Below are 18397 nucleotides of genomic sequence, written 5' to 3' on the forward strand. Positions count from 1 at the left end.
CGTTTTTTTATTGAAAATCTAGGTCAATGTGGTCATTTTCAGAAGGTAATACATATTACCTCCGTATTTTCATGGCCATTTTAATATTTTTTGCGTGTGAAGAAGGTCTTTGCAAGTGATTTTTTTGCTGTTTCATGAAGGCGCGTGACCTGTAAATACGGACGCGTGGCCTTTGAGATGACCTGGTGTCTGACAATTCTGACTTGTTCAGGTCAGAAAATGTTGTTATGATAATGAACTGTTATTTTCGGGAGACAACTCGTGTTGTCTTAAACAGTATTAACATTAATAACCAGTCAGTGCAATTTTAAAAGTAAAATTATTGCTTCGAGCTGAACATCATCACGTGATTTTTAACCGGATTTTTGTGACAAAAATGTCGGTTATTGATTTGGGGATGTACGGCGGGCGGCCGGGCGGTCGGGCGGCCGGGCGGGCGGGCGGGCGGGCGGGCGGGCGGCAATCAAATGTTGTCCGTGCATTAACTCATGAACCGTTCAACCAAAGCTTTTAAAATTTTAATATGTTATTACTGACAACTATACGAAGGTCAAGTTCAATAATGGTGATTTTGACTTTTACCGTTCAGGAGTTATGGTTCTTGAAAGGCATTCAAATGTTGTCCGTGCATTAACTCATGAACCGTTCAACCAAAGCTTTTAAAATTTTAATATGTTATTACTGACAACTATACGGAGGTCAAGTTCATTAATGGCGATTTTGACTTTTACCGTTCAGGAGTTATGGTTCTTGAAAGATTGAAAAATGGAGTTTTCAGTCATGTCCGTGCATTTACTCATGAACTGTTCTACCAAAGCTTCCCAAATTTTAATATGTTGTTACTGATGACAGAATGGAGGTCAAGTTCAATAATGACGATTTTGACTTTTACCGTTCAGGAGTTATGGTTCTTGAAAGATTGAAAAATGGAGTTTCCAGTCGTGTCCGTGCATTTATGCATGAACTGTTCTACCAAAGCTTTCCGAAATTTTAATATGCTGTTACTGATGACAAAATGGAGGTCAAGTTCAATAATGACGATTTTGACTTTTACTGATCAGGAGTTATGGTTCTTGAAAGATCGTAAAATGGCGTTTCCATTTACGTTGTTGCATTTACTCATGAACCATTCAATCTAAACTTTTCAAATATTATTATTTCAAAATGTTGATACTGATGACAAAATGGAGGTCAAATTTGATATTGATGATTTTCACTTTCACCATTCATCAGTAATGGTTCTTGTGATATTGCCAGGACACAAATAAATGTAAATAAATCCGGTTTGCTGTCGTTGTGACAGCCTCTTGTTCTATTTTTAAACTCAATCATGAATTGACTTTTTAACCTTTCCGAGTTTGCGGCTTATAAATATATTTGTTTTTTCGTTTCTCCCAATGAGAAAAACGATCTTTTGAATATTGATATTAATGAAAATGAAATGAAATCGGAATAATTTTAATAAAGGAAAAGGGAAGGGAGGGTTTAACTAAAAGAACCGAAATATTTTTTAATTTTTATTTTAAAAATGATTTTAACTTGAGAACATTATAAAGGATCTATAAAGAGATTCACAAAACGGGTTTTTCAATTATGAACATGGAATATGATATTAAAAACAAATCAAATGAAATGTAGGGTAAGGCTCCAGTGATCACCCTATCCCTGTCATTTGACAATGTTGAACAGTCGAGATCCCTGCCCCCTTAACTCAATTTTTTCTCTCTAAAGTATAATGAAATATACCAAGCTAGTCTCTATGGGTCGCCCCACCCCTTGTCATTTGAGAATGATCTTATATCTTGAAAATTGTCGAGATCCCCACCTGTAAACAGCCATATATATTCCTTTTTATAATGTCAAATTGATTTGAATGAAATATACCGGGCTAGTCTCTGGGTTTACCCCCTCCCCTGCCATTTGCGAATGTTCTTATATTTTGTAAACGGTCGAGATCCCCACCCCTAAACTATATATATTCTTGTATGGGAAAATAAAACAAACCGAATGTTATATAGGGGAAGTCCCTTGGGGGGGGGGGGGGGGGGGTTCACCCCTACAGTGTGAAAACATGTAAATGGTCAAGATCCCCACCCCTGAACCATATATATTAGTGTAAGGGACAACAAGACAAATCAAATGAAATAAAGATAAAGTCCCTTGGGGTCACCCCACCCCCTCATGTTTGAAAACATGTAAACGGTTGAGATCCCCACCCCTTAAGCCTATATATTATTATATGGGACAATACAACAAATCAAATGAAATAAAGGGAAAGTCCATGGGGGTCATCCCCATCCCCCTTTTTGAAATGGTCTGGATCACCACCCCTAAACCATATAATATTCCTGTTCGTCATTTCAAGAAGATTTGAATGACATACATGTACAGGGTCAATCCCTAATTATATGGCATATATGTTTTCCTATGAAGTTACACATCTATAATTCTTACCCCAGATGCTTAGCCACATAAAGCATTAACCTTTTATTTGAAATATAGATAGTCTTTGTTTCTACAGAAGTGAGAAGAACATTGGAAGTCAGTATGTTCTGACTTATAAAAGTCTGAATGTTCTGACTTATGAAAGTCAGAATGTTCTGACTTATGAAAGTCTGAATGTTCTGACTTATGAAAGTCTGAATGTTCTGACTTTAATTTAATAAGGCCAGAAAGACTCAGAATGATCTGAAGATAATGACTTGTTTTTAATGTCAGGGCCGTAACTACCTATGAGGCAGGGGAGGCAACTGCCTCCCCTGAATTTTCTATACCAATTTTTTTTTTGAAGTAATAAAATGAAATATTGACAATATGTACACGAAGAAATTGAATTAATATCATAAACAACACAAGTTTACAGTTTTAACAGTGTTATCATGATATGTGATATATCTGTCATTTTGCGGATTTTTGATCGAAAGTGAACCGTTTCAGTATTGTTTTTAATTTTTTATTCGTGTGGTCGTCCGGCTGTTATTCAGTATTCGTACGAGAACACATATGAGACTTTGCTTTCGACAATTTTGAATAAAACTCAACTATAATAATATAATAATAATTCACATTTATTTAGGGGCTCAATTAAGCACAGTAAGTTCCTTTTTTATTGTGAATCTTTTATGATATCGGAAATTCGTTACCAGCTGAATAGTATATATATATAGAAAGTCCCTGGTTGTAGTTATATACATGTCTGTTCAGCTTTCAATAATATTGAAATTCAAGGTCCTCGATAAAAAAAAAAATATCTTGCGTTCTATGATCTTGCTTTATATGTTTTTTTAACTTACCAGTTTCATTTCTAACAGAAATATCTTTATATGTTTTTTAACTTACTAGTTTGATTTCTAACAAAAATATCTTTATTTGGTTTTTTTAACTTACCAGTTTGATTTCTAACAAAAATATCTATAAAACGGATAACAATTGTATGCATAAATATTGTTTCCAGGATCCAGCAATACTGATGTTTCTTAATCGAAGGAAAACAGGTGATTTTTAGACATATTGAGAAAAAAATTATTTAATGTTAATAATTATAGGTCAAAGAAAGGTTTTTTGCATATAAATTGCGTCCAGGTTCAAGCAATACTGTCGTTTCTTAAAGGAAATCGAAGGAAAATGGGTCTTTTTTAGCCATTTTACTGAGAAAAAAATCGACAGGGGGGGGGGGGGGGGGCAAACCCCCTCTCTTGAGGGCCTCAATCGGCGGCCCCCATACCCCTGTCATGCTAGTACCATAAGAAACCCTGACAAGATTTTGTTCCCAAAAAAATATATATTAAGAATAACAAGTGTACAATTGAACATAAATTACAAAGTTATAAATGTTGCTAAAAAATCTATTTAAAAAACACCCAATAGATAGTTGTAGTGAAAATATTATGTATTTATATGTACCACTTCTTGAAGGACAACAAAGTCACCAAACTTAGTCTGATTTTCATAGTATTTTCTCCTCAACATTTTTTTAACAGAACATGATTTGACCTGTTTAAGTCAGTTTACAGAAAAAAAATCCGATCAAACTAGGTTTCTTCATTTTAGCCCCCCCCCCTTTTTTCTCGTTATCTGACTCTGCTACTGTTGGGATAATTAATTTTTTTTAAGAAACAATTCAGTCAAATGGTTTTTAGAATAATGATTTTTTACAACCAAAAGTTCTATATGTTAACTTTACAGAAAAAAAAGTCATGAAAATACAGAAATAAAATAAATTTTTAAGATATAAATTTGATGAAATTTGTTAAAAAAAATACATTTGAATATAAAATATACCAAATACATTTTTTTTTATAGTCCTCAATATTGTGACTTGAGGGGACCATATTTCATCAGTCTTTTATCTGGTTTGTCATACATTTTAAAATCAATATGAAAATCCTAGACTTAAAAGTCGACATAAGTTTAGTTCTGACTGACTCTCTGAAGTCAGAACATGATTTGACCTGTTAAAGTCAGTTTACAGAGAAAATTAAATCCAATCAAAACTAGGTCTTCTTCTTCTAAGCCCCCCCCCCCCCTCCTTTTTCCCTTTTATCTGAATCTGCTACTGTTGAGTTAATTAATTGATAAGTTTATTAGAAACAATTCAGTCAAATGGTATAAAATAATATATTTTACAACCAAAAGTTCCATGTGTTAACTTAACAGAAAAGAAAGGTCATGAAAATACAGAAATATAATAAAATTTAAAGATGATTTGATGAAATTTGTAAACAAAATATATTTGAATATAAAATATTAGTTCTCATTATTGTGACTTTATTATTGGGTGTCTTTTATCTGATTTTCCCATACGTTCTTAAATGCATATATTTATGACAATGTCGGACTTAACAGTTGTAATAATAAGTTAAAGTGAAGTTTTTGACTGACTCTTTGAAGTCAGAACATAATTTGACCAGTTTAAAACAAAATACATTTAAATATTGAATAATCAATATGCAAAATAAACTTTTTAGCTCACCTGGCCTAAAAGGCCAAGTGAGCTTTTCTCATCACTTGGCGTCCGTCGTCCGTCGTCGTCCGTCGTCGTCCGTCGTCGTCGTTAACTTTTACAAAAATCTTCTTCTCTGAAACTACTGGGCCAAATTAAACCAAACTTGGCCACAATCATCATTGGGGTATCTAGTTTAAAAAATGTGTCCGGTGACCCGGCCAACCATCCAATATGGCCGCCATGGCTAAAAATAGAACATAGGGGTAAAATGCAGTTTTTGGCTCATAACTCAAAAACCAAAGCATTTAGAGCAAATCTGACATGGGGTAGAATTGTTAAACAGGTGAAGATCTATCTGCCCTGAAATTTTCAGATGAATCGGATAACCCGTTGTTGGGTTACTGCCCCTGAATTAGTAATTTTAAGGAAATTTTGCTGTTTTTGGTTATTATCTTGAATATTATTATAGATAGAGATAAACAGTAAACAGCAATAATGTTCAGCAAAGTAAGATTTACAAATAAGTCAACATGACTGAAATGGTCAGTTGACCCCTTTAGGAGTTATTGCCCTTTATAGTCAATTTTTAACCATTTTTCGTAAATCTTAGTAATATTTTACAAAAATCTTCTCCTCTGAAACTACGGGGCCAAATTAATCCAAACTTGGCCACAATCATCTTTAGGGTTAGTAGTTTGAAAAATGTGTCCGGTGACCCGGCCATCCAAACAAGATGGCCGCCATGGCTAAAAATAGAACATGGGGTAAAATGCAGTTTTTGGCTTATAACTCAAAACCCAAAGCATTTAGAGCAAATCTGACAGAGGTAAAATTGTTTATCAGTTCAAGATCTATCTGCCCTGAAATTTTCAGATGAATTGGACAACCCGTTGTGGGGTTGCTGGCCCTGAATTAGTAATTTTAAGGAAATTTTGATGTTTTTGGTTATTATCTTGAATATTATTATAGATAGAGATAAACTATAAACACCAATAATGTTCAGCAAAGTAAGATTTACAAATAAGTCAACATGAGCAAAATGGTCAGTTGACCCCTTTAGGAGTTATTGCCCTTTATAGTCAATTTTTAACCATTTTTCGTAAATCTTACTAATCTTTTACAAAAATCTTCTCCTCTGAAACTACTTGGCCAAATTAATCCAAACTTGGCCACAATCATCTTTTGGGTTAGTAGTTTGAAAAATGTGTCCGGTGACCCGGCCATCCAAACAAAATGGCCGCCATGGCTAAAAATAGAACATGGGGTAAAATGCAGTTTTTGGCTTATAACTCAAAACCCAAAGCATTTAGAGCAAATCTGACAGGGGTAAAATTGTTTATCAGGTCAACATTTATCTGCTCTGAAATTTTTAGATGAATCGGACAACCCGTTGTTGGGTTGCTGACCCTGAATTGTTAGTTTTAAGGAAATTTTGCTGTTTTTGGTCATTATCTTGAATATTATTATTGATAGAAATAAACTGTAAACAACAATAATGTTCAGCAAAGTAAGATTTACAAATAAGTCAACATGACCGAAATGGTCAATTGACCCCCTTAGGAGTTATTGTTCTTTATAGTCAATTTTTAACAATTTTCATAAAATTTGTAAATTTTTACTAACATTTTCCACTGAAACTAATGGGCCAAGTTCATTATAGATAGAGATAATTTTAAGCAGCAAGAATGTTCAGTAAAGTAAGATGTACAAACACATCACCATCACCAAAACACAATTTTGTCATGAATCCATCTGCTTCCTTTAATATTCACCTAGACCAAGGTGAGCGACACAGGCTCTTTAGAGCCTCTAGTTTATAGTCCTCATAATTGCGCTGTATGGGGACCTTATTTCCACTGTCTTTTATTTGGCTTTTCCGTACATTTTTAAATCAATAAGAAGAAACTAGACTTAAAAGTTGAAATAAGTTTAGATGGGACTGACTTTTTGAAGTCAGAACACTATTTGACCTGTTAAAGTCAGTTGACAGGAAAAAAATGTCCAATCAAAGTTGGGTGTTCTTCCTCTAATCCCCCTCCCCACTAAATATCAATCTGCTACTGTTGAGTTAATTAATTACTGATTTTTTTTTAGAAACAATTCAGTCAAATGGTTATTAAAATATAATTTTTTTTTGCAACCACAATTAAGTTCCATGTGTTAACTTAACAGAAAAGAAAAGTCATGAAAATACAGAAATAATACAATATTTTTTTTTTTTTTTAGATAATTTGATGAAAATCTTTAAAAAACAAAATGCATTTGAATATTGAATATATCAAATAAAAATGTTCCATACATTTTAAATCAATATGAAAATCCTGGACTTAAAAGTTGAAATAAGTTTAGTTTTGACAGACTCTTTGAAGTCAGAACGTGATTTGACCTGTTAAAGTCAGTTTACAGAAAAAAAAATCCAATCAAACTATGTTTCTTCATCTTAGCCCCCCCCCCTTTTTCCCTTATTTGAATCTGCTACTGTTGAGTTAAAAAAAAATTAAGAAACAATTCAGTCAAATGGTTTTTAGAATAATGTTTTTTACAACCAAATGTTCTATTTGTTAACTTAACAGAAAAAAAGTCATGAAAATACGGAAATAGAATAAATTTTTAAGATATTAATTTGATGAAATTTGTTAACAAAATACATTTGAATATAAAATATACCAAATACATTTTTGTATAGTCCTCATTATTGTGACTTAAGGGGACCTTATTTCATCAGTCTTTTATCTGGTTTCCCATACATTTTAAAATCAATATGAAAATCCTAGACTTAAAAGTTGAAATAAGTTTAGTTTTGACTGACTCTTTGAAGTCAGAACATGATTTGACCTGTTAAAGTCAGTTTACAGAGAAAATTAAATCCAATCAAAACTAGGTCTTCTTCTTCTAAGCCCCCCCCCCCTTTTTCCCTTTTATCTGAATCTGCTACTGTTGAGTTAATTAATTGATAGGTTTATTAGAAACAATTCAGTCAAATGGTTTAAAATAATATATTATATAGACTAAAAAGTTGTAATAATTAGCTAAATTGAAGTTTTTGACTGACTCTTTGAAGTCAGAACATAATTTGACCGGTTTAAAACAAAATACATTTAAATATATTGAATATGCAAAATAAACTTTTTTATAGTCCTCATTATTGTGCCGTATGGGGACCTGATTTCCTCTGTCTTTTATCTGGCTTTTCCGTACATTTTTAAATCAATATGAAAAAAACTAGACTTAAAAGTTGAAATAAGTTTAGTTGGGACTGACTCTTTGAAGTCAGAACATGATTTGACCTGTTAAAGTCAGTTTACAGAGAAAATTAAATCCAATCAAAACTAGGTCTTCTTCCTTTAAGCCTCTCCATATCAAAATCTGCTACTGTTGAGTTAATTAATTCATAATTTTTTTTAAGAAACAATTCAGTCAAATGGTTTTTAAAATAATGTTTTTTAAAACCGAAAGTTCCAAATGTTAATTTAACAGAAAAAAAGTCATGAAAATACAGAAATATAATAAAAAAATTTAAATAATTTGTCCGAACATGCCCATTTGACCTGTTCAAGTCAGATTGCAGAACAAATTTTCCAATCAAAGCTAGGTGTACTTCCTTTAAGCCCTGCTTCTGAATCTGCCATTTGTGAATTTATTTGATAAATGTTTAGAAACAATTAAGTCAAATGGTTATTTATTTTAGGGGATCTTACATATATTTCTTATGTCTGACGTTCCCATACTTTCATTTAATATCATATGTCAGTGCCCCACTCTAAAAATTTCAATAAATTTAGTTTTGGGCTGCCTGTTTTAAGTCAAAACATGATTTAACCTGTTTAAAAGAAAATGCATTTAAATATTGAATATACCAAATATTTTTTTTTTTTGTCCTCATTGTGACTTTAGGGGACCTTAATATTTTCTCTGTCCCATATCTGGCTTTCTCATACATTTTTAAATCAATATGACAGTACTAGACTTAAAGGTTGAAATAAGTTTAGTTTTGACTGACTCTTTGAAGTCAGAACATAGTGTGACTTGTTTGAGTCAGTTTGCACAACAGTATTTACCTCAATGAAATATTAAAATAATAAATGTTTTGCTCTTGATAAATTTAGCTAAAAGTGGATGAGAATAGATCCCTTATTTTTTCCTTGGAAGATTTGAAGTATTGTCATGGTACTAGTTAATGTATCCAATATTGTATTTTGTAAATCTTTTGATATTGACAGAAAATTGTATGATCCATTTTTTCTGCTTTGGTTTTTGTTTGTATTTGGAAATGATTGAATTTGATGAGATAGATATATTATGTTAAGATTCTGGAAGAAGAAGGTATGATGAGCCCCACTTTTTAAACTCTTTGATTCGAAACTAGTAATCACTATATTTTATGGAGATTGATAACAAAGTGGTAGAAATGACTGCTTACAGTCAGAACAAAAATGACCTCTCTAAGTCAAAATGCATTAAAAAGGGACATAAATCTTATTAGAATATGAAGATATTAAGTCACAATATTTTATGCAAAAGCTGACCTGTGGAAGTCATTTTATGATAAATTAAAGTCTAACATAAACTGACCTGTACAAGTCATATTCTGTTGAGTGCAAGAAGGGAGACAACACTTACATCAAATTATATCTGACCTATGGAAGTCATTTTATTCTGACTTGTTTATGTCAGAGCTCTGACTGTTCAAAGTTTATTTCGAAATGATGAATAAAAACAATTAAGAATACTTTCATAACTGTTAGCGAAATACACCTTTAAGTGTTCAAGTCTCTAAGATCGGATTCTAAATTACAATTATATTAGTAATACATGTAGGTCCACCAGATTTGGTCTAGAATGATTGTAAGGTGATCATGTTTATCTAAGTGTGTTTACCTAACCTTGACCTCATTTTGATGGTCCATCTGACAGAGGTCATCTAACCTTAGCCTCTTAACTGAGGTTCATTGATCAATATCAAAATTTAAACACTTGGTTCAGTTCCTCTGAAAAAAAAATAGGTCATTTGTCATAGAATATTTGTAAGGTGTACAGCTCCAGGATTTGGATTTTCTAGCTGCATTGAAGACCCATTTGTGGCCTTCGGATGTTGTCTTGTCATGGTTCAGATTGTTGTTTTCTTGCAAAACATATTGTTACGAGCACAACATATCAGGATCTGTGAACAACATGAAATAGGATGTAATTACTTGATGTTTTTTGCATGATTTGAAATAATGTCGCAGAGCTTTTATGTCACAACCAAGTTGTTTTATTTGATGAACATAAACAATAGACTTTCATCAGCATTTGCTACTTCATTTAAGGGGTTAGATCTGGGTTAAGGATGGTACAAAATGTAACTAAATTAGCAATGGATATGTTATAATTAGTCACATAAATGATCAATTATGCAAAGCAGAATAAAAATAAACAGTGTTTATAAGTTAGAGGCTTAGAATGCATTTATTGAAATAGTTAAAATAAACAGTGTAAGTTAAAAGCTAAGAAATTTGTATCAGTCTTAAAGTTCTGTACAAAGCATATACCTTAACTTCAATTGTTAGTCCTAAGAAAGCATGTAATATTTACAGTTGGATGTTATTTTCCCATAAAGTATTAATTTGTTTTAAAGCCTACAAAAAAACCTTTCATGCATTAATGTAAATTAACAGAACTTAAAATTTTTCATATTTCTTATAGGATGTGCTACCCCAGAAGTGGTGAAATGCTTTAATATGATTGGATCTTTGACTACAGAGGATTTTGAAGGGTATCCTACTCATGAGCAAATTAATACAGCTTGTCCGTAAGTATACATTTCTTACAGATGAAACTGTAAAAATCATTTGGTATGGCAATAAAGAAGAGGCTGTAGTTAATTGTTATAACCTGTCAAACCATATCATTAGAATTATGAATTTGAGTTAGGGTTTACATTAATGATGTAACTGAATAAGCAACCCAACAACACAATATAATAAATAAAAAGAAAAAAAACCTACTGTAAAAATAAAACTTGGCTAGGGATTGTTTTCACTGATATTTTGCAATTTATATAGAATTGCAACTATCCACTTTCATACTGTGGATTCATTTTTATTCGTGGTATACCAATTTTCGTGGGTTTCGTAACACAATGTAACATAACACGTGTTTTTTATTGAAAGAAGATACAAGTATTTTGATTAAATCTATAATAAATATATCGAATATCAGTGATAATTTACTTTTTGAAATTGATTAAAACTGTTCATGGAAAATAACTGCAAGTTGTTAATTACCGTGTCATAGTTTGGTTTACCAGTGATTAAAAATTAATAGGATTAAGTACGGATATATTGCCCGTAGGTAATATTGTTTATGACAGGAACATTTATTTTCACACCTTATACTTATATCACTGTTTATTATATCGTGATTAGGGAAATGAGCTTTCAATCATAAAGTTTTGAATGCCTTATAGAATTCAGACAAGAATTTATTAATTGTAAAACAAACAAATAATTAGTTGTCTCTGTCCATTATTGTAATCGAAGTTATCAATGAACACTTTAAACTAGAATGACCAAGCGAGGATTTTGACAATTCAAAACTTTTTCAATGAATTCCTTCTTTTTAGCTCACCTGGCCCGAAGGGCCAAGTGAGCTTTTCTCATCACTTGGCGTCCGTCGTCCGTCGTCGTCCGTCGTCGTCGTCGTCCGTCGTCGTTAACTTTTACAAAAATCTTCTCCTCTGAAACTACTGGGCCAAATCAAACCAAACTTGGCCACAATCATCATTGGGGTATTTAGTTTAAAAAATGTGTGGCGTGACCCGGTCAACCAACCAAGATGGCCGCCACGGCTAAAAATAGAACATGGGGTAAAATGCAGTTTTTGGCTTATAACTCAAAAACCAAAGCATTTAGAGCAAATCTGACATGGGGTAAAAATGTTTATCAGGTCAAGATCTATCTGCCCTGAAATTTTCAGATGAATTGGTCAATCGGTTGTTGGGTTGCTGCCCCTGAATTGGTAATTTTGAAGAAATTTTGCTGTTTTTGGTTATTATCTTGAATATTATTATAGTTAGAGATAAACTGTAAACAGCAATAATGTTCAGCAAAGTAAGATCTACAAATAAGTCAACATGACCAAAATGGTCAGTTGACCCGTTTAGGAGTTATTGCCCTTTATAGTCAATTTTTAACCATTTTTCGTTAATTAAAGTAATCTTTTACAAAAATCTTCTCCTCTGAAACTACTTGGCCAAATTAATCCAAACTTGGCCACAATCATCTTTGGGGTATCTAGTTTAAAAAATGTGTGGCGTGACCTGGTCAACCAACCAAGATGGCCGCCACGGCTAAAAATAGAACAAAGGGGTAAAATGCAGTTTTTGGCTTATAACTCAAAAACCAAAGCATTTAGAGCAAATCTGACATGGGGTAAAAATGTTTATCAGGTCAAGATCTATCTGCCCTGAAATTTTCAGATGAATCGGTCAATCGGTTGTTGGGTTGCTGCCCCTGAATTGGTAATTTTGAAGAAATTTTGCTGTTTTTGGTTATTATCTTGAATATTATTATAGTTAGAGATAAACTGTAAACAGCAATAATGTTCAGCAAAGTAAGATCTACAAATAAGTCAACATGACCAAAATGGTCAGTTGACCCGTTTAGGAGTTATTGCCCTTTATAGTCAATTTTTAACCATTTTTCGTTAATTAAAGTAATCTTTTACAAAAATCTTCTCCTCTGAAACTACTTGGCCAAATTAATCCAAACTTGGCCACAATCATCTTTGGGGTATCTAGTTTAAAAAATGTGTGGCGTGACCTGGTCAACCAACCAAGATGGACGCCACGGCTAAAAATAGAACAAAGGGGTAAAATGCAGTTTTTGGCTTATAACTCAAAAACCAAAGCATTTTGAGGAAATCTGACGGGATAAAAATGTTTATCAGGTCAAGATCTATCTGCCTTAAAATTTTCAGATGAATCGGTCAATCGGTTGTTTGGTTGCTGCCCCTGAATTGGTAATTTTGAGGAAATTTTGCTGTTTTTGGTTATTATCTTGAATATTATTATAGATAGAGATAAACTGTAAACAGCAATAATGTTCAGCAAAGTAAGATCTACAAATAAGTCAACATGACCAAAATGGTCAGTTGACCCGTTTAGGAGTTATTGCCCTTTATAGTCAATTTTTAACCATTTTTCGTTAATTAAAGTAATCTTTTACAAAAATCTTCTCCTCTGAAACTACTTGGCCAAATTAATCCAAACTTGGCCACAATCATCTTTGGGGTATCTAGTTTAAAAAATGTGTGGCGTGACCTGGTCAACCAACCAAGATGGACGCCACGGCTAAAAATAGAACAAAGGGGTAAAATGCAGTTTTTGGCTTATAACTCAAAAACCAAAGCATTTTGAGGAAATCTGACATGGGATAAAAATGTTTATCAGGTCAAGAACTATCTGCCCTGAGATTTTCAGATGAATCGGTCAATCGGTTGTTGGGTTGCTGCCCCTGAATTGGTAATTTTGAAGAAATTTTGCTGTTTTTGGTTATTATCTTGAATATTATTATAGTTAGAGATAAACTGTAAACAGCAATAATGTTCAGCAAAATAAGATCTACAAATAAGTCAACATGACCTAAATGGTCAATTGACCCCTTAAGGAGTTATTGCCCTTTATAGTCAATTTTTAACAATTTTCATTAATTTGGTAAATTTATGTAAATTTTTACCAAATATAGTTCTCTGTTACTAATGGGCAAAGTTCATGATAGATATAATTGTAAGAAGCAAAATCGTTCAGTAAAGTAAGAACTTCAAACACATCACCATCACCAAAATACAATTTTGTCATGAATCCATTTGTGTCCTTTGTTTAATATGCACATAGACCAAGGTGAGCGACACAGGCTCTTTAGAGCCTCTAGTTTGCTTTGTTTTATTATTGATCAAACCAAGGAGGTTATATGATCTCATAAATCAAAAAGAAATCCATGAATTACGTATCTAATTTTTTGTTGTTGTAATCAGCGATCCACGAATTTACGTATACCACGAAATGCCTTTTTTTCTCTATCCACAAAAATTGATACCCACGAAAATAAATGAATCCACAGTAAGTTTAATCTTTTGGGCAGAAAAACAACAAATGTTTTAGTTTCTTAGTCAATGATATAATCATATATAGTGTAACCTATGTTGTTGGACACACTAATAGACCAGACAAAATGACAGATTAAGCAGGGTGTCAAAATACTCATTTTTTTTCTACAAGGATAGGCATATTTAGGGACCATGAAAATGTGCCATTTAAAGCAGGATGTTGGACTACTCAGGTGTCAGATTAGACAGGTTACACAGTACATACAATTTATATGCAAGTTATAAAAACATCACAGAGCTCTTTCTCGCAAAGACAGATTTTTTTTTCAACTGTTAGATTTTTTTTCAACTTCCTTGACTGGTTTGTAATTCATGAAACAATGAACAGTTAAAGCCACCTGAAGGATTAATAAAGAAACTCAAACATTTTTTATTTATTACTTCATTTATTTTTTAAGATGATTATTAATAAAAATTAATATCGATGATTTTTTCCATGTTTTTATACAGCCACAAAAATTTAAAAAAATTTGGTCGTATATTGCCATCACTTCATCGTTGTCCTCAACATGGTCCGAAGAGGGATGATTTCCAGATAATTACTTTATTATAAGTGAATAGAAATCAATAAAATTTCAACACAAGGTTTATAATCACTAAAGGAAGGTTGGGATTGATTTTGGGGACTTTGGTCTTAACAGTTTAGGAATTAGGGGCACAAATAAGCATTTTTCTTGGTTTTTCACATATTAACTTTAGTATAAGTAAATAGAAATCTATTAAATTTAAACACAAGGTTTATGACCACAAAAGGAAGGTTTGGACTGATTTTTGGAGTTTGGGTCCCAACAGTTAAGGAATTAGGGGCCAAAAGGTTCCAAAATTAAACTTTGTTTGAATTGATAAAAAATTGAATTATTAAGGTTCTTTGATACATATACCAAATCTAACTTGTATTTAGATTCTGAATTTTTGGTCCTGTTTTCAAATTGGTGTACATTAACATGTAAATGGTCGAAAATTAAACGTAGTTTGATTTTAACAAACATAGAATTCTAGGAGTTCTTTGATATGCTGAATCTAAACCAGTACTTAGATTTTTGATTATGGGCCAAGTTTTCAAGTTGGTTCAATTCTGGGTCCAAAATGAAACTTTGTTTGATTTCAACAATAAATGAATATATAATATGGGGTTCTTTGATGTGCTGAATCTAACCATGTATTTAGATTTTTGATATTTGGGCCCCTTTATCAAATTGGTCCACATTGTGTTCTAAAGGGTCCAAAATTGAACTTTATTTGATTTCATCAAAAATTAAATTCTTGGGGTTCTTTGATATGTTGAATCTAACCATGTATTTATATTTTGGATATTGGACCATAGTAGGTAACTGTCCGATTAATTTTTTTAAGTTCTTGGACCACAATCATTCTGTGTCAACTATTTAATCACATTCCAAATTCAGATCTGTATCAAGCTTGAATGTTATGTCCATACTTGCCCCAACTGTTCAGGGATGGATCTCTGCGGTTGTATCAAGCTGGTCCCTGTGGAGCTTCTGGTTAGAATGTGGTACCGTATATCTGAACACAACATACTTTTCTTAACATTGCAACCTGCAGACACAAAGTTTTTTGAATGACTGAACAATGCATCAATCAGATGTTTAAGAACACAGATGATTAACATTTATCCATGAAAATCATATCTGTCATTGATTACAATAATTATTCAAAAGAAGGGTCAATGACGGGAAAAATAAATTAAAAAAATATTACATTTTAGATGTTGCAATTTGCAATACAATTTTCAGGCCATTTTTCTGGGTCATTGATAGATCATGCCAAACAAACTTAATTTTATTTTAGGCACTATAAGCAACACATTTTATTAATAATTGTTGTTCAAGTTAACATACACCTAATTTGACTCTTTTTACAATTACTCTCAATGGTGACTGTAAATTATCACATTCAGTTTTGTAGGTTTTTTTATACCTGTGCTCTAGCAGAGTGGGCATTTAGAGTTACCTATGTCCATGTGTACATTCTTCTATTGTCCCCCTGTAGTCCAACTACAGTTTTTGTCGAGCCTGCAACTTTTGTTGCAGAAAGCTCGACATAGGGATAGTAATCCGGCGGCGGTGGCTACGGCGGCGTTAGCTAACTTCTTAAAAGCTTTATATTTTAAAAGGTGGAAGACCTGGATTCTTCATACTTTGTATATAGATGCCTCATGTTACGAAGTTTCTGTCAGTCACGTGTCCAATGTCCTTGACCTCATTTTCATGGTTCAGTGACCACTTGAAAAAAAAGTTCAAATTTTTTGTAATGTTGAATTCTCTCTTATTATAAGTAATAGGATAACTATATTTGATATGTGTGTACCTTGCAAGGTCCTCATGTCTGTTAGACAGTTTTCACTTGACCTCGACCTCATTTCATGGATCAGTGAACAAGGTTAAGTTTTGATGGTCAAGTCCATATCTCAGATACTATAAGCAATAGGGCTAGTATATTCGGTGTATGGAAGGACTGTAAGGTGTACATGTCCAACTGGCAGGTGTCATCTGACCTTGACCTCATTTTCATGGTTCAGTGGTTAAAGTTAAATTTTTGTGTTTTGGTCTGTTGTTCTCATACTATATGCAATAGATCTACTATATTTGTTGTATGGAATGATTGTAAGGTGTATATGTCTAGCGGGCAGATGACATGTGACCTTGACCTCATTTTCATGGTCCAGTGGTCAAAGTTAAGTTTTTGAGTTTTGGTCTGTTTATCTAATACTATATGCCATAGGTCAACTATATTTGGTGTATGGAAATATTTTATGATCTTTATGTCAGTCGCGCAGGTTTTATTTGACCGTTACCTCATTTTCATGGTTCATTGCACAGTGTTAAGTTTTTGTGTTTCGGTCTATTTTTCTTAAACTATAAGTAATAGGTCAACTATATATGTTGTATAGAAGCATTGTTAGCTGTACATGTCTGCCTGGCATCGTTCATCTGACCTTGACCGCATTTTCAAGGTTCATTGGTCTTTGTTTAGTTATCTTGGTTAATGTTAATTTTATGGTACAGTTGTTATAAAGCTTAGCTTTATACTTAGGAATATCAACATAATATCAATGATTAGTATAGAAGGCGAGACATTTCAGCGTGTGCACTCTTGTCTCAACTAAATGCTATGAAACTTATACTCAATGCTTAGTACCACAAACCACAAATCAAAACTGGTGTCACTTCTACTGAACTAGAGTTATGCCCCTTAACAATGAAAAATATTCTGATTTTTTAGGTTTCAGTTTTCAAACTATGGCTTGCCTTAGCCAAATATTATGAAACTTACACACAATGCTTACTACCACAAAACTCGGATCAAGTTCATATTTGGTGGGGTCAATTTAACCTTTCTTGAAGTTATGTCCTTTATAATGTTATATAGGTGTAATACCACCATTGATTTTCCCCTATTAGTCTTGGTTAAATTTGCACTTTTCAAAAAAATGTGCAGAATTTATCCTTGTTTCAAATAAAGAAATACTTGGCATGAGTAAAGTTTTATTCTGTCCAGTTCTACAGAAAAAAATTCACATAACATTACATTGCATATAAGAAAATAACCATTATTGGAAGTTAACCAATCAAATTTCTCCCCTTATTTTATCTGTGTACAAGGTTTAGTCACCATGTAACCTCAAGATAACACAATTTTCTATAGAAATCCCAAATAAAAAATAATGGTGTTTTGAAATACCCAAGACATATGTTTATGACACAGAAATGGTTTTACTGCAATAAAATGTAGGATTAATTACCTACAACTGTCAAATTCAAGGGAATATTTTTTTCGACCTACTTTCATATACAACCGGATGTGACGTACCATGATTTGGTGGTATTACACCTATATATGCTAGACTGGGCATCATTAGGTCCTAAGGACACATTCTTCATTTATTTTGTGTCGTTTTTTATCCTGATGATGGTGCCCAAGGTACTGAATTAGTGTTCATTAAGTTACTGCTATCCTATAGTCTTTAGTTTTCTATGTTGTGTCTTCAGTACTATTATTAGCTATAGCCATCACTTTGTGTCCGTCGTTGTCGTCGTCCGTCTGGTGTAAACCATTTAAAAAATCTTCTCCTCTGAAACTACTGAACCAATTCCAACCAAACTTAAGCTGAATGATCCTTAGGGTACCGGTATCTTGAATCAAGTTTGTGGTTTTTTTTCTGTTTCGTCAAAAAAACATGGCTGCCATGGCTAAAAATAGAACATAGGGGTAAAATGCAGTTTTTGGCTTATATCTCAAAAACCAAAGCTGACTTGGAGCAAATCGGACATGGTATTATAGGGT

The 18397-nt window shown here is 32.7% G+C and overlaps 1 protein-coding gene across 1 annotated transcript in view; it reads left to right on the top strand.

Moving 5' to 3' along the window:
• LOC143072980 (uncharacterized) overlaps positions 1 to 18397 on the top strand; it is a 56268-nt gene that overhangs the window by 18715 nt on the left and 19156 nt on the right. The window contains exon 6 of the mRNA XM_076248179.1: positions 10631 to 10736. Within this exon, the coding sequence (XP_076104294.1) occupies positions 10631 to 10736 (106 nt within the window). The remainder of the gene's footprint in view (positions 1 to 10630; positions 10737 to 18397) is intronic.

Source organism: Mytilus galloprovincialis, chromosome 4 (genome assembly GCF_965363235.1).
Source record: "Mytilus galloprovincialis chromosome 4, xbMytGall1.hap1.1, whole genome shotgun sequence".
Taxonomy (NCBI): Eukaryota; Metazoa; Mollusca; class Bivalvia; order Mytilida; family Mytilidae; genus Mytilus; species Mytilus galloprovincialis.